Below are 16,724 nucleotides of genomic sequence, written 5' to 3'. Positions count from 1 at the left end.
TACTAATTCAGATAAGTTCGAAGTGGGCATTATAAATTCAATCATAGCTCGAACTGATTGATGTAAATTCACCCTACATATTTTTATATATGATTGAAATGAATTATTCCTGTGTTTAAGAGCAGTACTTGATAGTTCTAAAAGGCATTAGTGAAAATTTAACCGGCAATACTTCATCATTAGCTTTATAAAAATTGAATAGGCCAAAAACCTTACTCCCATCCAAGGTTTGATGAAACCCTAATTGATACTCGCTAAGAATTAAAAACTCAAACTTTCACTTATAGATTATTAAAATTAATAAAATCAGTTAGTTGCATGTATGTATACGCAAATCATATGTCAAATCTATATAACTCTCTAGCAAATAATGTATAATTATATGTTTTATTTTGTTCAAAGAATAAAAATGTTATATCAATCAAACTATAACCCAAGTAAAAAAATTTATCACTCTTCAACCGTTATGAGGTGGTCAAAACTTGTAACTAATACAGAGAATTGTTTAAATAGATATATAAAGCTAAGGGTGGATTCAATTAAGACAAATTGAATTAGGTTAGTTCAAGTTTAGTTTAAATTTAAAAAGTTCAATTTGAGTGATTTCAAACTAATAATAAGAACGTTGAAAGAATTATAAAAAAGTGTCAAATAAGAAAAAAGATTGTTGAAAATGAGGAAAAAGAAGAAATGCTGATGAAATAATTAAAAAAGAAGAAAAACCATAAAAAAAAGAAAAGTAATAAAATAAAATGAATTTGCTGAAAATTTTTCAATAATTTGTTAGATCTAGCTAGTTCAACTCAAATTTGAATTAGGGTTAGGGTCAACCTAACTCGAGTTTGGCTTATTCAAGTTTAACACTAAGCCAAAAACAGACCAACCCTAATAAAGCAACGGGCCACTTGTATGTTGTTCAATTTAAGTATAAATAACTAAATGCATCATGATCTACACTACAATGACATATTATATGTTAAAGTATTAAAAAGTTAATTAACAATTTCCAAATTACATGAAAATCCTTGTAAAGTGAAAACAAATCCATTGCTGTGATTGAACCAAGTATGATCAACAGCACAGTGGGGCAATTAACACCAATTATGAAACATTGCTTGCATATATACTTTATGTCAAATTTCCTTACATTTCACAATCTCACCAATGAAAGTCAAAAAAAGCAGAAAGGAAAGAAGAAGAAACAAACTCTTTTCAAAAGTAGGAAGGAGATGAGGAGTCAAGGATAATATTTTACCATCATTGATAATTTAAAGACCTCAAGGAAAAGAAGACAGTGTGGTTCCTGTATTTGATGAAGCTGGTGCAATGTCTTCCCCACTAAATGGCCCTTCAACATTGTCCCAAAATAGAAAGCTTGAGTGCTGAGATTCAACCCATTCATTCAACTCTTGCCTCTGTAAGCAGTCAAGTGATATTTCTCCTTCATCATCCATGCTACAAGATTGTACTTGATGATGATGATGCTGATCAATGGGCACCATGCTTTCCATGTTCTCTGTCAATGGAGGCAAGTAATGAGCATTCATACCAGTTGTAAAAGAAGCTGAAGGAGGAAGTGCTTGAACTTGATGCTGGTTTGAATTCCACGTTTCGTTATTCAAGCTGCTATCACAAACCCCATCAAGTGGAGTTGGTTCAAAGATAAAAAAAGGGCATGAAGAAGAAAATAGGGTTTCATGAGCAGGCGGTCTTGTTATTAATTCTTGATTCACTAAATCTAGTTGATTTGAAGCATAAGTTATATGGGAAAGCTCAGTAGAAGTAGTAGTAGTGCTAGGTGTCGACATGGTGGCCTGAGGTGCTGAGGGTTTTCTTATTTTCTTCTTGATCCATGAATTCCAGTAGTTCTTTATCTCATTATCTGTTCTTCCAGGCAAATGACTTGCTATATGAGCCCATCTACAATTATCATAAGAAGAGACAAAGTGAAAGAATGAGTAGAATGTTTGCAACTTAGAATGTGAAAGATAGTAATCTGGTTTCAACTTGTTAACAAACTCTGATAGCTGCTTGAGCAACTACTATAACAGTGAGAGATTTCCTGCCGTCACTACAAAAAGACTGGGATTAGTGAAAGAAAAATAACAACTAAATAAATATCTTATCGTTATAAATATTATTTTTATGATTTTAATAATAAATTATTTATACTTTTTATTAAAACTAAATAAATTTATAATTTAAAAAATAGAAATAATTATTAAAAATCTATTTTTAATTGTTAAAAGAGAACAATTATATCGTCATTTATTATTATAATTTTTTTTATTAAAATTTTTATTTATTAACAATGAAAATATCTTTAACGTTGATATTTTCAATAGGAAAAACTATAATGACAGACGACTTGTTAAAATTTTTTAATAATGAAAAATAGATTTTTAATAATTATTATTTTTTTATTAAATTCACAAATTTATTTATTTTTAACGAAAGTATAAATAATTAAATACTAAAATCATAAAAATAACACTTATAACGGTAATATTTATCAGCTCTATTACTAATGCTAACTTTTTTTTGTAATACATATTTTGAAAACAAAAACCTCTTGTTAACTTAATGTGGAAGCTTGTTTAAAATTTCTGAATTGGAAAGGAAAACCCCATTTTAATTCAAGTCTAAGAACCCTAACTTCAGTGACTGTGCAGTGGAAAACGGAATGTCTATAGCAGAGAGTTTGATAAAAACCTGTTGCCTACAACACTATGAAGGCTAATAATCAGCCTCTCCTCTTCAGGAGTAAACCTTCCTCTTCTGATATCCGGCCTCAAATAATTTATCCATCTTAAGCGACAACTCTTGCCACATCTTTGAAGACCTGAAAAAAGATTGGATAATTATATTTGACAAAGTAGTAAATGATTTAGACGCAGGATGGCTAAGAGAGAGAGAAAGAGCACACTGACCAGCTTTCTCAGGCACTTCACTCCAGCAGCCATAGCCATGAGTGGTGATGTATCTGATGAGCTTCTCATCTTCTTCAGGAGACCAAAGGCCTCTCTTCACCTTCTGTTGGTTGCAGCACGAGTGGTGACCCATATTATTATCTTATTAACCTTAATATCTCTTCTCTATATATAAATATATATATATATCTATATCTATTTTGCTTGTTTGGACATTATTCTGATATATGTACAGAGAACTGAATTGAATCAGAGGCCGATTTGCAAGCAGTGAGGTGTTTCAACCCCCATTTAAAAGTAAGACAAGTACAAATGGAGCCGACATTGAAACCAGATGGACCCGGATTTTCATCTAACCCTAAAGTGACATTTCATCGGTTTTTATTCTCCATATATCTCCAGTTACTATTTCCTCAATTTCTGTACGTAGACTTTGTATTACGTAACCATTTTTCACGTACCCTAAACCTTGCTGCCTGCTGCCGGTTGTTCTGCAAACCCATCTTAACATTCCTCTGCGTAACGTTTTAATCGCCACACGTCATCCACAGAAGTAACCCCTACAATTTTTTATATTATTTAGGCTGAATAATCCACTCGAATTTTCAGAAAGAACGATTCCTGGTGTTTAAAGTTTGAAAATTTTATTTTCTCATCCGTATTGATCATTTTTTTTTAAAATCGTTGAAAAGAAAAACTGTCATTTATCCTTATCAAGGTTAAATAATAATTTGTCCTATAATTATAAAAATTATAAATTATAAAAAGTCAGTGGCCAAACTATCTAACCAGTTTTGTCTTGCTACTAGCCATTTGTCGGTGTTTCTATTGCTTCTCGCTTAGATCTATTGTTGGCAAACTTTGTCTTGGATAGATTTATTGTTTCCACTAACTTTGAAATATCTCATCACCTGCTCAAGCCCTAAATGCATCCAAATTCGCTAGCTCCCCTCAGGTATTTTCTAGATAGGAAGAAATGATAAATAAGAAAGAAAAAGATAAAAATAAAGATGAGAGAAAAAAATATAAAGTAATTAAGGTAAAATATAAATTATTTATACTATAAAAGGTGTAAAAGATATACCCTACAACTATTAAAACTAATGACTAATTTTTTGCGGATACATTGTCTATCCATCAAAGTTTGGTATAAAATAGTCATTTAGCCTGATTATTTTTTTGAATGCTATACTGATCAGTAGGAAAACATGGGGCCAATGGAATACGTAGGTAGATATGGAAAGGTCCTCTTCCTTGTATATGAAAATTGTTTTATAAAATTATTAATAAAAAAGACAGGGTCTCTATAAAGATGTGTATTGAAAGGATCTGTGACTATACAGATAAAGATCCTTGGGACCGTTGTTGATCTTCTTCTTCCTCTCAAAGCCTTCGCCAATATTATAATATAACATCATACATGATGCAATTTTTCATCACCACCATTGATAGAAAAGAAAGCTATTTTATAAATAAAAAGTTGGAGTGCATATACAGAAACTGTTAACCAGCAACTAGTATGATATATTACGAGCCCTAGCTTTTGTGTTTGTAGGAACACTATCATTATAAGAACTCTAATAGGTCTTTAAGAGAAATTAGTAATCTCTAGTTTGTGTGTCTGTGGTACAAACTTGATTTGGTTCTGGGTTGTGCTCCCCTAGGGGATGAGTGAATTTAGTTTGTTTTCCGAACCCTAGCTTCACTTGTGTTTCTTTGTGCTTATATTATATGTTCAAGATATCTCACAACATTTTTTTTTCTTTATTTTTCCTTTATAACTTGACAGTGAAACCGCCGTATCCTGATTCCCAATATTTACAAGCCATCAAATCATTGCATAACAAAGAAGGATATCAATATTCCTTTGAGTAGTGTTATTCATTATGCACAAATAATAACGTATCATCATATAATTGAATACTTGAAAATTAAAAATAAAACAATACTTAATTATATAATAACACATAATTATTTATATACAAAAATTATATATATAGTATTATTGTATTCGTTTACCGTTAAGGATGGCTGTCATTGGAGTTGTTGATAAAATTCTTGGTGCCAACTATTGTACTTAATTTAAAGAATTACATAAGAGGGGTTACAACTGTGATGATGAGATAGTAATCGTGAAAATCAGTTAATTAATCTTAATATTCACTGCAATGAGAAATAAAATAAATGTAAAGAGAATTTGATAAAATATGGTTTTTTGATGTTATAGCTCGAAAGCCTACTTCTACGGTTGTAGTAATCTATAGTAGAGCATGAACAAAAAGTTACAAAGGATGTATCTTGAAAATGAATCAATTTTGGACAAAGTTACAGAGGGAGTTGGATTTCTAGGTGAGCCTCCTTGCCTAATTAAGGAACATATCTATCTAATCCTAAATACCAGATATGTGATTTCTTCGCTTTTCTCTCTTGGGCCGATAAATAAGGGTACGTATGGTCTAATTTTGTGTGATTTGATAATTTTTTTAAACCAAATTAAAAGAAATTGTTTAAAAATTTTTCAAACTAAACTAAAAAAATGGTTTAATCCAGTTTTAATTATGACCAAACCATAGTTATTAGTATTTATGATACACAATATGTATCATAAAATGTATCAGATTAATATAATACAATAAATATATCATACAATATAATACATATTACTAATATGAATTGATGTATTTTTTTAGAAAAAATAATAATATAATTAGAGTGCATATGAAAAATTTTGAATTATATATATATATATATATATATATATATTTGTGTGTATGGGAAATATTGTGTCTTAGCCGTGAGGATTAAGGCTTAAATTTTCACAGAAGCAATTAATTAATTACTGTAGCTACAAAGTTCTTATTCAGTTAGGGGACATATAAAGACCTGGTGAAAATGAAATCACTTAACTTGGATTTTTCTTAATATTTACTTATAATAATATATTACTCATCATCATCGTCATCATCATCTCAACCTTTTACAATTCCAGATCATATTCAGATGAAAATTGCATATCAATATAAACATAGAGAGAAAGAGAACAAAATCATTACGCAGAGAGAAGGAACAAACAAACGACAATTAGTTTGTTGCCTATGATTTAATAGTAATACATTGGGTCTTCATACTCTTAATTAGTTTTGACTGAAACCTTCTGTCTTCGCTTGAATTGCAAGAAATAAAGGCAACATATAAAGAAGAACTTGTATACGTAGCATGTTAACATCACTCAATCCAATTGGTTGTTAAGATACAGCAACAAACCCATGATAGGAACCTTATATTTCAGACTTAGTTGGAGACTTAGGTATCTTAAATTTTAATCATAAATTCAATTTCTTCTGCAATTTATTCTATTGGGTTTTTTAAAAATAAATGAATTGTCACAAGCTACATTATAATATAAATAATCATAATATGTTATTATAATAATAACAGTAATCATCAACTCCCAAATAGAAGCTACTTAACCGTAACAAAGAAATAATTAGGCCTTTAATATGTCAACCATTCGGTTGGAATATTGAGAGGGTTTCCCGACGGAGCAATTTGTTAAGTAGTAATTTATTGATATAGATATATTGTCTAAGATTAATAATACACGTATTAACGGATGGATACTAACTAACGAATACTAATGGATTAATGTTTCATAAATCGTTAATATTTGTTTGTACACATTTGTTGATATATGAAGTATTATTGAATGTTTATAACGTTTTTATGTTAATTTTTTTTTTAATATAGGTTAACATTAATTATGATTTTGGTCATACACTTAAATGTTATGATCTGGGTAGATAACACAAGTGTGAATTTTAAGGTTTATTAGACTTTAAATGGGTTTATTAACCTATTATATATTAATTATGTCTCATTTTAAAAAACCAATATAATATAGTTTTCCTTATTAAAAATTGTCGTTAGGGATTTTGCATGAGCAAAGACCAGTTACTCTGATGTTGATGCATGTAATTTTAGGAGTTCTACAAATACATATTGCATGATATTCTATATATTTATATACCTCAAAAGAATTTTAATTCAGTGTCATACGTAGATTTTGAAATTAAGATTGATTAATTGATTTTATTTAGTTTATACAAACTAAATCTTATATTTTATACGTAGATGGGGTACGAATGAAAATGTATATGTCTATATATGGGGGTGTATAGAGTTGCAAGGGGGAGAGTGAAATGGGAGAAGGGATGTTGATTGATGCAAATCATCCACCATATTGATGTGAAAATAAGAAGTGACATTTGCTTGTGTGGATCGCAAGGTAGCTAAACTTTGAAAGTAATGTACAAATCATTGTTTAAAGAGACCTTTAGCAGGAAATGAAAAGGGAAAATGATTATCACTTAGCTTTAAGGAGGAGCAATGGAGTGGCATTTGGACCTACCACTTAGAAGTTTTAAGAGAGACTTATTATTAATAATAATTAATGATAATATTAAAGACTTTCCTTTTGAAAGCATGGTTGGTTAAGTTATTAAGTCATGGATGTAATATCTCCACCATATATTATTTACTTCAAAATATTATTAACCTCATGTTTTCTCACTCTACTTTAACATATTATAATATCTTTTGTCACTTTAAATTATTCTTTCCTCTGTATTCTTAATCAGGGGTAGATTTGATTTAAATTGAGTTCAAGGATCACTCAAGCTTTGCTTAAATTGATAATACTAAACTCAAACTCATTATAATTTAAATTAGTGTACAATATCATTGAAAAGTTGTTAACAGAATAAACTGTTTATTGAGATGATAAATAGTATCATTGGAGAAGTAAACAATGTCATTAGATAAACTTATTCAAGTCAAACAATAGATTCTAGCTAGGTTGACTTGGATTAAATCCAACCCTAGTACAAGAGCTCTAGCTCCATCACTTATCTTTTTTCCTACTCCACAGCAAGCTACTATTGCAGGAGCCTGCGGGCATGCAACAATAAGAATTAATATTAGGGAAAAAGACTATTTTCCACCCAAATTTTAGCCTAATCTCAAAGTCACACCTACAGAAGATGAAAAACCTAAACTCCTACCTATAGTTAATCTGTCGTCTAAATTTTCAGTTAGAGACAGGGGTAAAATTGTCATTTTACCTAAAACTTTAAACTTCAAAATTTTATCATTTCCCTCCTCCAGGTTTAAAAACTAACGTTTCAACCCATCTTTAAAGTTTGAAAAGTTTAGATTTTACCCCTAGAGTTTGCTTCCTTCTTCAGCCACCACTGACGACCGACTCTTTCCACTGATTTCCTTTCTCCGACTACAAAAGACGATGAAGGATGAACCTTCATCACACAGATCTGGATGATGAAGCATCGTTTAAATCTATAAGAACAGACAAAGGATGACGCTCCTTCATCGTCGTGTTTGGACGATGCGACGAGTGATGAAAGACGACTGGGTCATGTGACCAAGAGATCTCCGTCTCTTCGTTGCACCGTGAGACAAGGAGATCTCTGTCTCTTCGTTGCATCGTGTGACGAGGAGATGAAGATCTCTTCACCACACCATTACCTTCCACCAGGAGAAGGAAAAGGCTAAAGACAACTCCGGAGACAACGTCGAAAGATGAAGTTGAAGAATGGGTTTGAAATACTGTTTTTGAAAGTTATGGGGGGCGGTTGTATTTTGAAAAATATGAAAACCCTAGGTTTAGGGGTGAAAATGTTATTTTTCAAAGTTTAAAAACTTTAGATAAAGGTGAAATATTAGTTTCTAAAACCTAAGGAGAGTGAAAAGTAATAAACTTTATAACTTTTAATATAAACAGTAAAATGACTATTTTATCCCTCTCTTTAATAGAAAAAATTAACAGAAGTTTGACTATGAGTGAAAGTTTAGATTGTTCATCTCCTGTGAGTGTGATGTTGAGATTAAGCTAAAATTTGGGTGAGAAATAGCCCTTTTCCCTTAATATTATTGTCAAGGTGTTGCATTGGTCCTTACAAAAAATTTTTGGAGTTGGAGAAGGGTAAGGCCGAAAGCTCCCTTCATTTCTTCATTGGATGAAGTGTTCTCCAATGAAAAGAGAAGAAAATACCTGCATTTTATAACCTACAGATAGCTACAATACTGAAAGCGATTTTAAATACCCTTTTTCTTTTTCGATAAAATTATACATATTTATTTTAAGTATAAAAAATAATATTTTATGTATATCATTATATAATTAAATAGTTTTAAATTAAAAATAAAATAATATTTAATTAAATAATAATATATATAAATATTTATTTATTTATATACTCAAAATGTGGACATATCTTTTTTTTTTTTTTGTCTCTTTTACTTGTCTAACTTCTTGTTCATTGTTGAACTGTTTTTTAGTATTTATACCTTGTGTTAATAACAATTTGGGCCTTCATTAGAGGTGGAATGGGCTAGACCTAATCTGTATTAAGCTTTTCAGAGGCCGAAACACAATTTACACATTGGTTGGGGTTAACTTTCCCAGCGCTCTAAACAAACCTCTTTCAATTTTCGTTAAATCGAATTAACTCGATTCAAATTCACTTATACAAGCATTGTGAGCTAACTTTAGATAAGTGACTAACTTCACTTGGAGTAGACATCCACTATTTTTCTATGAACAACCAATTTAAAATACCTAATTGGATACTTAAATGATAAATTATTATATAAGTAGATAATAATTTATCTTTAATTTAAAATTATTCAATAATATAATAATACATTATTTCAATATTTAATTAAATATTCTAAAACTGAATATATATAATTGTATTAAATTATTTACATTAATTTTAAATACCCGACTAAATATATAATTAAATAATTTTAAATACATTCAATAATTACAGTGGCACCTAATTGGATACACATCATTTGGGTGTTACTTGTCCAAAATCAATGAGATTTTACATATTTAAAGTATATTAATTATTTATTTCCATATAAATACAGATTTTTTATAAATTTCCCTGCACTGTGTTTATATATTTATTTACTTTATAATTAATAAGGGGAAATCGGGAATGAAATGCAAAATACAGCCAAGTCAGGCTCCCAATAAGGAAATAGAACCGGTCTTGTCTTGTACGAACCATGGCCACGTATTTTGCCCCGTATGCAACTTGTCCCCTTTGTCTTACAACTCTTGAGTATCTCTTAATCCAACATTATTTTGAAGATAATTTATTGCAATGCCTGCGACGGATTACCGGGGTTCGTTTCTCGGTCGAATTAGTATTCGCCGGGCCCAGGTCATGTCCATGGAGAGAAAACATGAAGAAGAACTCGAAGAACTGGAGCTTTTTCAGAAACATGTGGCTGACCGTTTTCCCGATTTGTTATCGCCACCACAACGGTCAGATGAAACCCCTCTTTCAATCTAGTCGCTGAATTTAAAGCGATTTTGATCAAGGGTCGTGACACATCTCAGTTTCTGAAGCCACCTGTCGATCGGCTCATCGCTGAACTGCTTGAACGAACAGTGATAGCTTTAGACATTTGTAATGCTATCACCAAAGGGATTGAGGTTGTTCGCCACTATCAAAAATTGGCTGATATTGTGGTTACTGGCCTGGAGAAGGGCCAAGTTAAGCGAGCTAAGAGAGCGTTGAATTCATTGGTGACGGCATTGGCTACTGAGGAAAAAGACAGTAACAGTTATACGAGAACTTGGTCATTTGCCCGCCGAGGTGGTGCTTCCGGGAATAATAAATCCACCAGTCAACTGAGATCACTGTGGTCCGTCTCTAAAAACTGGTCCGCCGCGAAACAGATTCAGGCTATGACAGCAAACCTTGTGGCTCCACGAGGTGGGGAATCGTCTGGTTTGGCTTTGTTGATTTATATAATGAGTACTATTACTTTGTTTGTGATTTGCATGAGAAGATTAGCCAGGAATGGAAGAAGAAAGAAAACAAGGGATCAGCTGGGTTGCTTGATGAGATGTAAAAGATGGAGAAACTAAGCCAGTCTTTGATTGAATTTACCGATAGTTTTCAGTTTCTTGCGGAGGAGGTGGTTACACAAGTGGCAGAATTGGCGGAGACTGCAGGAAAATGGAGGATGGGTTGGTGCCTTTACAACTCCAGATTAGAGAAGTGTTTCATAGAATGGTTAGAAGCAGAGCCGAGATTTATGATTTGTTGGAGTCAAATGCTAAACTTTGTACACCCATGGTGTAAAAATGTGGTCTGGTCTGTTATGGGTCTGAATTTTGTGGGAAAATGATGTCTTAATGAGCTTTCCTTAATGGCTACTTTGAGCCTGCGATAGAGTTTAGCTATGTTAATCGGACATATGCAGTCATGTTAATATTATCAAGATCCAGGGATATCCATGTTTGGGCAAGGAAGAAGCAGAAATTCAGCAATCTTTCCAAAGATATCTCTAAGTTCGACGAGAAATCCAGCAATCTTCTCGGAGAAATCCAGAAATCCATCCTGAGTTCAATGTCAAGGCCCTCGAACAAGTAATCTTTGCGGATATATCCTTTCGGTTTTCAATCCTCTCTGGGTTTTTTTTAAAAATAATTTCTATATTCATTCTATTAAAATATTCTCACGAAAAATATTAATATTATAATTGTAGACACAGACTTTAAATTATCTATCCAACTCTCTCTCTTTGCACTTAATTATAATATAATTTACACAAACCTCTAAATTATATTACGAGAAATCTCATTAATAGAATTATTAAAAACCACGTAAATATAGAACATTTCATAACAAGATGTTGGGAAATATCAACTTACAAACAAGTTACTGTGGTCATCACTTACACTTTGCACGTGAAAAAGTAAAAACACATTCATGGAACGACATGGGACAGAAGTATGCTTGAACCAGAAAGAAAAACCCAAATGATGAAGAGCCTCCATCATATAGGTCACAATTCTGATTATTTAGGATGCATGAAACCCTACTCCTATTAGATGCAGAAAAGGTAAAACTCCATAGAAGAAAAAAATGCATGCATGAGTAATCATTAATCGTTACACTTGACTGTATAAGACTGACTTAGCGAGAGTTGCCGTTAAGTGTCGCACAGTTTGTGTCATGGGACAGTCAGCCTGTGACATTGTTGCACCGAATTAATTAAGTTCTGGCTCGAACAAGAGGGGATTGAGGAGACATGCATGGCGAGCTTATGATATCATCCAATCTCTTGAATGAAGTGCTGAGTCTGAGACTTTTTGTCCAGCACAATTTCTTCACAGGCAACTTCGGCTCCTTATTCTTACGCATAAAGCTTCTAATTCTTGATAAAGCAACTTCCATGGTTTCTTTATCCATGTTGGCAAAGCAAACCCGGAACCATCCTGGATTAGGGCAATGAAAAGAAGAACCAGGAGAAACATTTAGTTTAACTTCGTCAATTATCACTTTCCATAGCTTCATCTCTGCTTCATAAGTTTGCTCCTTGAGGAGATGGTGTAAATCCATCCATAAAAATAGCCCCGCATTGCTCTTCAAACAACCGATGCCCACTTGAGATAGCCCACAAGTGAAGGTCCTGTGCCTCTTGGCTAACCTTTTAGCACTCTCCATTAAGAACCCATCAACAAATTCATCATCTGATAACATTGATGCAATCAGATGTTGAGTTTGTGAAGATACAAGTCCAAAGCTGGACATTCTGCGGGCGCAACTCACAACGGTGTCGTTGTATGAGTAAATTATTCCAACCCTAAAGCCGGGGAACCCCATGTCCTTTGAAAGACTGTAAACAAGGTGGATGAGATTGCGATTGCAGGCAGTGTCTTCCTCTATTATCTCAGAGATGCTGATGAAATCACGCTGGCCTGAGAAGACTGTGGCGGCATAAATCTCGTCGCAGACTAAGTGGATGTTCTTTTCATTGATGAAGTTCACTAGACTTCTGAGTGTTTCTCTGTGTAAATAAGTTCCCAGAGGGTTTGACGGATTGGTCAGGAGCAAACCCTTTATTGTGATGTTGTCTTCTTGAGCTTTTTGGTATGCTGCTTCCATGGCTTCTCTTTTAATCTCGAAATTGTTAGAGCTGTAACATACAACTGGAACAAGTTGAACTCCAGTTCTCCATCTCAAATCTCGATCAAATCTGCAACACAATGGAAATTCTTTTAGTACCTAGTCCAAATTTTGCCGTTTAACACATTGTCAGTATTCACAATTTAGAATGGATCCATTTACCGAGAATTACTTGATTACTCAGGAGTTAAACGTTACAAATGCTAGAAAATTTTTCTCATATAAACTAACATTAATTATAGTTTTGATTAAATTAAAATCAAATAATTCAATAATTCAATAAAAATTTTAGGTTTAATGTGATCAATAATATTTTATATACCAACAATTTTATTCATTAAAAATCCCCATTAAAAAAGGAAGCATGGCACATAAATATGCCCACAACCTTACAAATTTTTAATTCAATATTTTATGTCTAACAGATCAATATTACAACAAACATATTGTGTCCCATTGTTAGTGTTTCATAGGTTGACCTATTGTGGACAGACACAAAATTTGCCTCATTCTCGCGACGACCAATGGTTTTTGGTATATTTTTTAATGTTTCTGATCGAGAAATTTGATCCTTAATTAATTTTCATATATATTTATAATGAATATAAATTTAAATACAGATTATAATGAATCATCGTATAATTAAAAAATTTTAAATTGAAGATAATATAATATTTAATCATGTATTAACACATTAATATTACTACCTAAATTAATACTTAAGTTCAGTGCAGCTAACATTCTCCTTAAATAATTGCATAAAATGGTATGGAATATTTATAAATTCAAGAGAACCCAAGTAATTGCACAGCCTTATTTATAATAATAATACGAGTTTGTCCAGGGATCATTGAAACAGTGCGGTTGACTAATTTGAAGCTAATTAGGATAATCACACATTCACACTTGCTGCTTCTGAGCTTGGAATCGTGCGGTTGACTGAGTATAAAGTCTTTTTTATTGCTTCAAATCATTAATTTAATAGATGAATAATGTCTTTTTTCTCTTGTTTCTTCCTGTTCAACTGTGGGTAGTGGAGAAAGCAAAGGCTGGTTCATTGTATGGTGGAAAAAACAATACAGCCTACGATCTCCAGAAGAATCTCTAGTCATGAATCACCCAGAAACCTAATTAAGCTACATTATTATTTGATTTCTTATGTTGCCAATATTAATTAGGCTAAATGACTATTTCTCATTCAAGTTTCGATGAAGTAATAAATTCTAGAATGAAAAAACTATTATATGTTAAATTTGTTTAAAAAAATGTGTAAATTATTTTATAAAATTATCAAAAAAGCAAAAAAAACTATTAAACTAAATAACACTTTGCCTCCAAAATTTTGTTAAAGATGTTTTTATCTGTAATTTATTTTAATTTTAATTAAAAATTATAAAAAATTAAGAATTTAATAGTTATTGAAGATATTTATAATTGTACCGATTTGGTTTGATTTCGAACCAATTTGTATGATTTTTGACTGAGATTGCACGGATTTGATATAATTCTAGATTGAAAAAGAAGTTGTAAGGGTGAAGGGAAAATAGGAAGGAAAAAATAAAAAATATTTAAGGTTAAAAAGTAGTTTATTTATACTATTAATAATGCAAGTGATATTAATAATATTTAACTGTTAAAATTAATGGAACGTGACTGGCAGGCAAATAGTTTTTTTGAATTTATATGTTGGGAATATGTTAGTTCATCAAACTTTGGGTGGGAAATAGTGATTTTGCCAAATAATTATAGCATATAAAAAGCCCTACAGAAGCATAAAATGATCATGGAAAATGATGTATTACGTACCCTGGATAGTAAGGAGTTGGCACCAAAAATGCTTCACCGGGATCGGCTAAACAGAAGGCAACCGTCTCATGTGCTCCGGTTGCTCCACCACTCATAACAATGCGGTCAGGGTCGTATTTGACTCTATTCCCTCTAACTTTACCCATAAATTTTGCAACAGCCTGTAGAATTAAAAATTATTAGCACTCATCCATATAAAATATATACAGGTTTGTGTGTATTTGCGTACATTTCTGAACTCTGGCAAACCATGATAGTCTTGAAAGATGGCGATGTTCCTGAAATCATTCACACCTTCAGCAGTGCAAATGGAGGCTTCTGGGTTGTTCAAGAGCCATTGTTGAACTAAATCAAAGCAAAGCTGGTGCATGTGCAAGCGAAGGGAGAATTAAGTTAGCAGTGAGTCCATGGATGAACTTGACATGATTAAAACAGAAATATTAGTTGATTACCTGGTTTTCTGCTAAACCCATCTGGATGACTCCATTGGGATTTTTGGTGGGATGATATGGATCGGTTTCATATGCCTTCCAACCATCAAAATAAGGAGAATTTTCACCATGTCCATTGCCGCTGGCAATCTTGGACAACATTTCTTTTTGTTTCCTCAACATGGACTCCATGTTTGTGCTTCAGAAAGTCCTTAATAAAATGCAAATATTTGTAAGGTTGATTGCCAGTGTGGGAGCTCTCTGATTCTGGGGGTATTTATAGTTGAATACCAGAGATTGAAACAGTGTAGTATGAGATGGCTGTGCTTTGTCTTTTTCTATAATTTAAAGCTTTTGTTCAAAAGAAAGAAAGTTCCCAGTAAGACGGTGCTTCTTTTGGAATAGGCGGTGAGGGACTTAGTGGGCTAGTTCATTTTATCAATTATGAATATTTAATGGCGTTTGGTGGGAGTAGGAGAGCAATAGCAACAAGTACTGAATGGTTTTTGATTCCCATTTAATTTTTTTACTGTGAAGAAGACGAAGAATCAACTATAGTTTTATATGCAATAAACAACCTAAGACCTTTGAAATCCAGATTAGACCAGTCGGTTGGATTGGGATTCAGTGTAATCCACGGCCAATTCAACTTGTATAAAGTTTTAAAAGTGGTTAAGTCTTTTTTTTGTTAAGAATAGGCTAAAAACAACTCAAATATGGTACACTTGTATACTAGTACACTAAATCTACATGTCTAATGAAATCCAAAACCATTGACTGTGCTATCTAGGAAAAACAGGAGATAATTGTTATCCTGTAGAACTAGGCCATAAAGATGGGATACAATTGAGCAAATTATGGAATTGCCAAGATTCATATCTACTAGGTTCAGTTCATATGAAAAATGAGATAGTTCAAGTGTGATTTGAGTTTGCTAAGTCAAAATTAAGAGTAACTAGAGTTCAGTTTGATTCTTAAGTTTGAAGTTCGAAGCTTGACTCAAACTCATCGCTTGGATTCATTATTCCAGTTTATGAGTTCTTAACAAAGTAACGTCGATTTTACCCAAGAACTACAAATCGATATTGTTTTAATAATCGTTTTATATGACCTAAATTCAATTGTGAATCAAACTTGAATCAATTTAAATTTGACTAGTAAGTCAAATCAAACTAAACTTTCTCTAACTTAAATTTGATTTAATTTTTCAGTTTGAACTCAACCAAAACAAATTTGAGCTGAACAATCTTTTGAGCATGAACCAAGAACCAATTTAGTTGAAGTCACATTCTCTCCTTAGTGTTGCGGGATAAATGATGTTCTCAGGAATAGAATCGGACAAGTGAAGTGACATAAGTAACCTCAAGTCCAACCCCATTATAAATCAATTTACGCGTATATGATATGTCAAATCACTACATATTGCATAGTGACCCCTTTTCGATGCAACTCCCTATTCTTTCTCTGAAAAAAGCTTGACGGCATGTAATAAACAACTTAAAGACAAATGGAAGTAGAGAGGATGAGAGGGGCCAGGGCAAAGGAAA

The 16,724-nt window shown here is 32.3% G+C and overlaps 2 protein-coding genes and 1 pseudogene across 2 annotated transcripts; 1 reads left to right on the top strand and 2 right to left on the bottom strand.

The window, feature by feature from the left end:
• Nucleotides 1–1,022: 1,022 nt before the first annotated feature.
• Nucleotides 1,023–3,206, bottom strand: LOC123207819 (transcription factor MYB26-like). Its single transcript, XM_044625297.1, has 3 exons — nt 2,931–3,206; nt 2,713–2,842; nt 1,023–1,920 (listed from the first exon to the last, which is right to left on the bottom strand). The coding sequence occupies exons 1-3, from the start codon at nt 3,061–3,063 to the stop codon at nt 1,278–1,280; spliced, it is 906 nt and encodes a 301-aa protein (XP_044481232.1). The 5' UTR covers nt 3,064–3,206; the 3' UTR covers nt 1,023–1,277.
• Nucleotides 3,207–10,120: 6,914 nt separating this feature from the next.
• Nucleotides 10,121–11,110, top strand: LOC123207828 (annotated as a pseudogene).
• Nucleotides 11,111–11,808: 698 nt separating this feature from the next.
• LOC123207827 (1-aminocyclopropane-1-carboxylate synthase-like) lies at nt 11,809–15,369 on the bottom strand. The gene is made up of 4 exons (XM_044625308.1): nt 15,199–15,369; nt 14,976–15,107; nt 14,747–14,907; nt 11,809–13,010 (listed from the first exon to the last, which is right to left on the bottom strand). Exons 1-4 carry the CDS (start codon nt 15,367–15,369, stop codon nt 12,026–12,028), a joined length of 1,449 nt encoding a protein of 482 aa, XP_044481243.1. The 3' UTR covers nt 11,809–12,025.
• Between the last annotated feature and the right edge of the window lie 1,355 nt (nt 15,370–16,724).

The sequence above is a fragment of the Mangifera indica genome, unplaced genomic scaffold (assembly GCF_011075055.1).
Source record: "Mangifera indica cultivar Alphonso unplaced genomic scaffold, CATAS_Mindica_2.1 Un_0108, whole genome shotgun sequence".
In the NCBI taxonomy this organism is placed as follows: Eukaryota; Viridiplantae; Streptophyta; class Magnoliopsida; order Sapindales; family Anacardiaceae; genus Mangifera; species Mangifera indica.
The sequence above is the reverse complement of the archived record's forward strand: the minus strand, read 5'-3'. Positions and strand labels throughout refer to the sequence as shown.

Excerpts from the sequence above, each read along its gene's own strand:
- LOC123207827 (XM_044625308.1), bottom strand. The coding sequence starts at position 15,369 with ATGGAGTCCATGTTGAGGAAACAAAAAGAAATGTTGTCCAAGATTGCC. Across the intron at positions 15,108-15,198 it reads TGGGTTTAGCAGAAAACCAG|CTTTGCTTTGATTTAGTTCA; the intron begins GTAATCAACTAA and ends CACATGCACCAG. Across the intron at positions 14,908-14,975 it reads GTTTGCCAGAGTTCAGAAAT|GCTGTTGCAAAATTTATGGG; the intron begins GTACGCAAATAC and ends TTAATTCTACAG.
- LOC123207819 (XM_044625297.1), bottom strand. The coding sequence starts at position 3,063 with ATGGGTCACCACTCGTGCTGCAACCAACAGAAGGTGAAGAGAGGCCTT. Across the intron at positions 2,843-2,930 it reads TGAAGTGCCTGAGAAAGCTG|GTCTTCAAAGATGTGGCAAG; the intron begins GTCAGTGTGCTC and ends ATCTTTTTTCAG. Across the intron at positions 1,921-2,712 it reads CATAGTGTTGTAGGCAACAG|ATGGGCTCATATAGCAAGTC; the intron begins GTTTTTATCAAA and ends TGATAATTGTAG.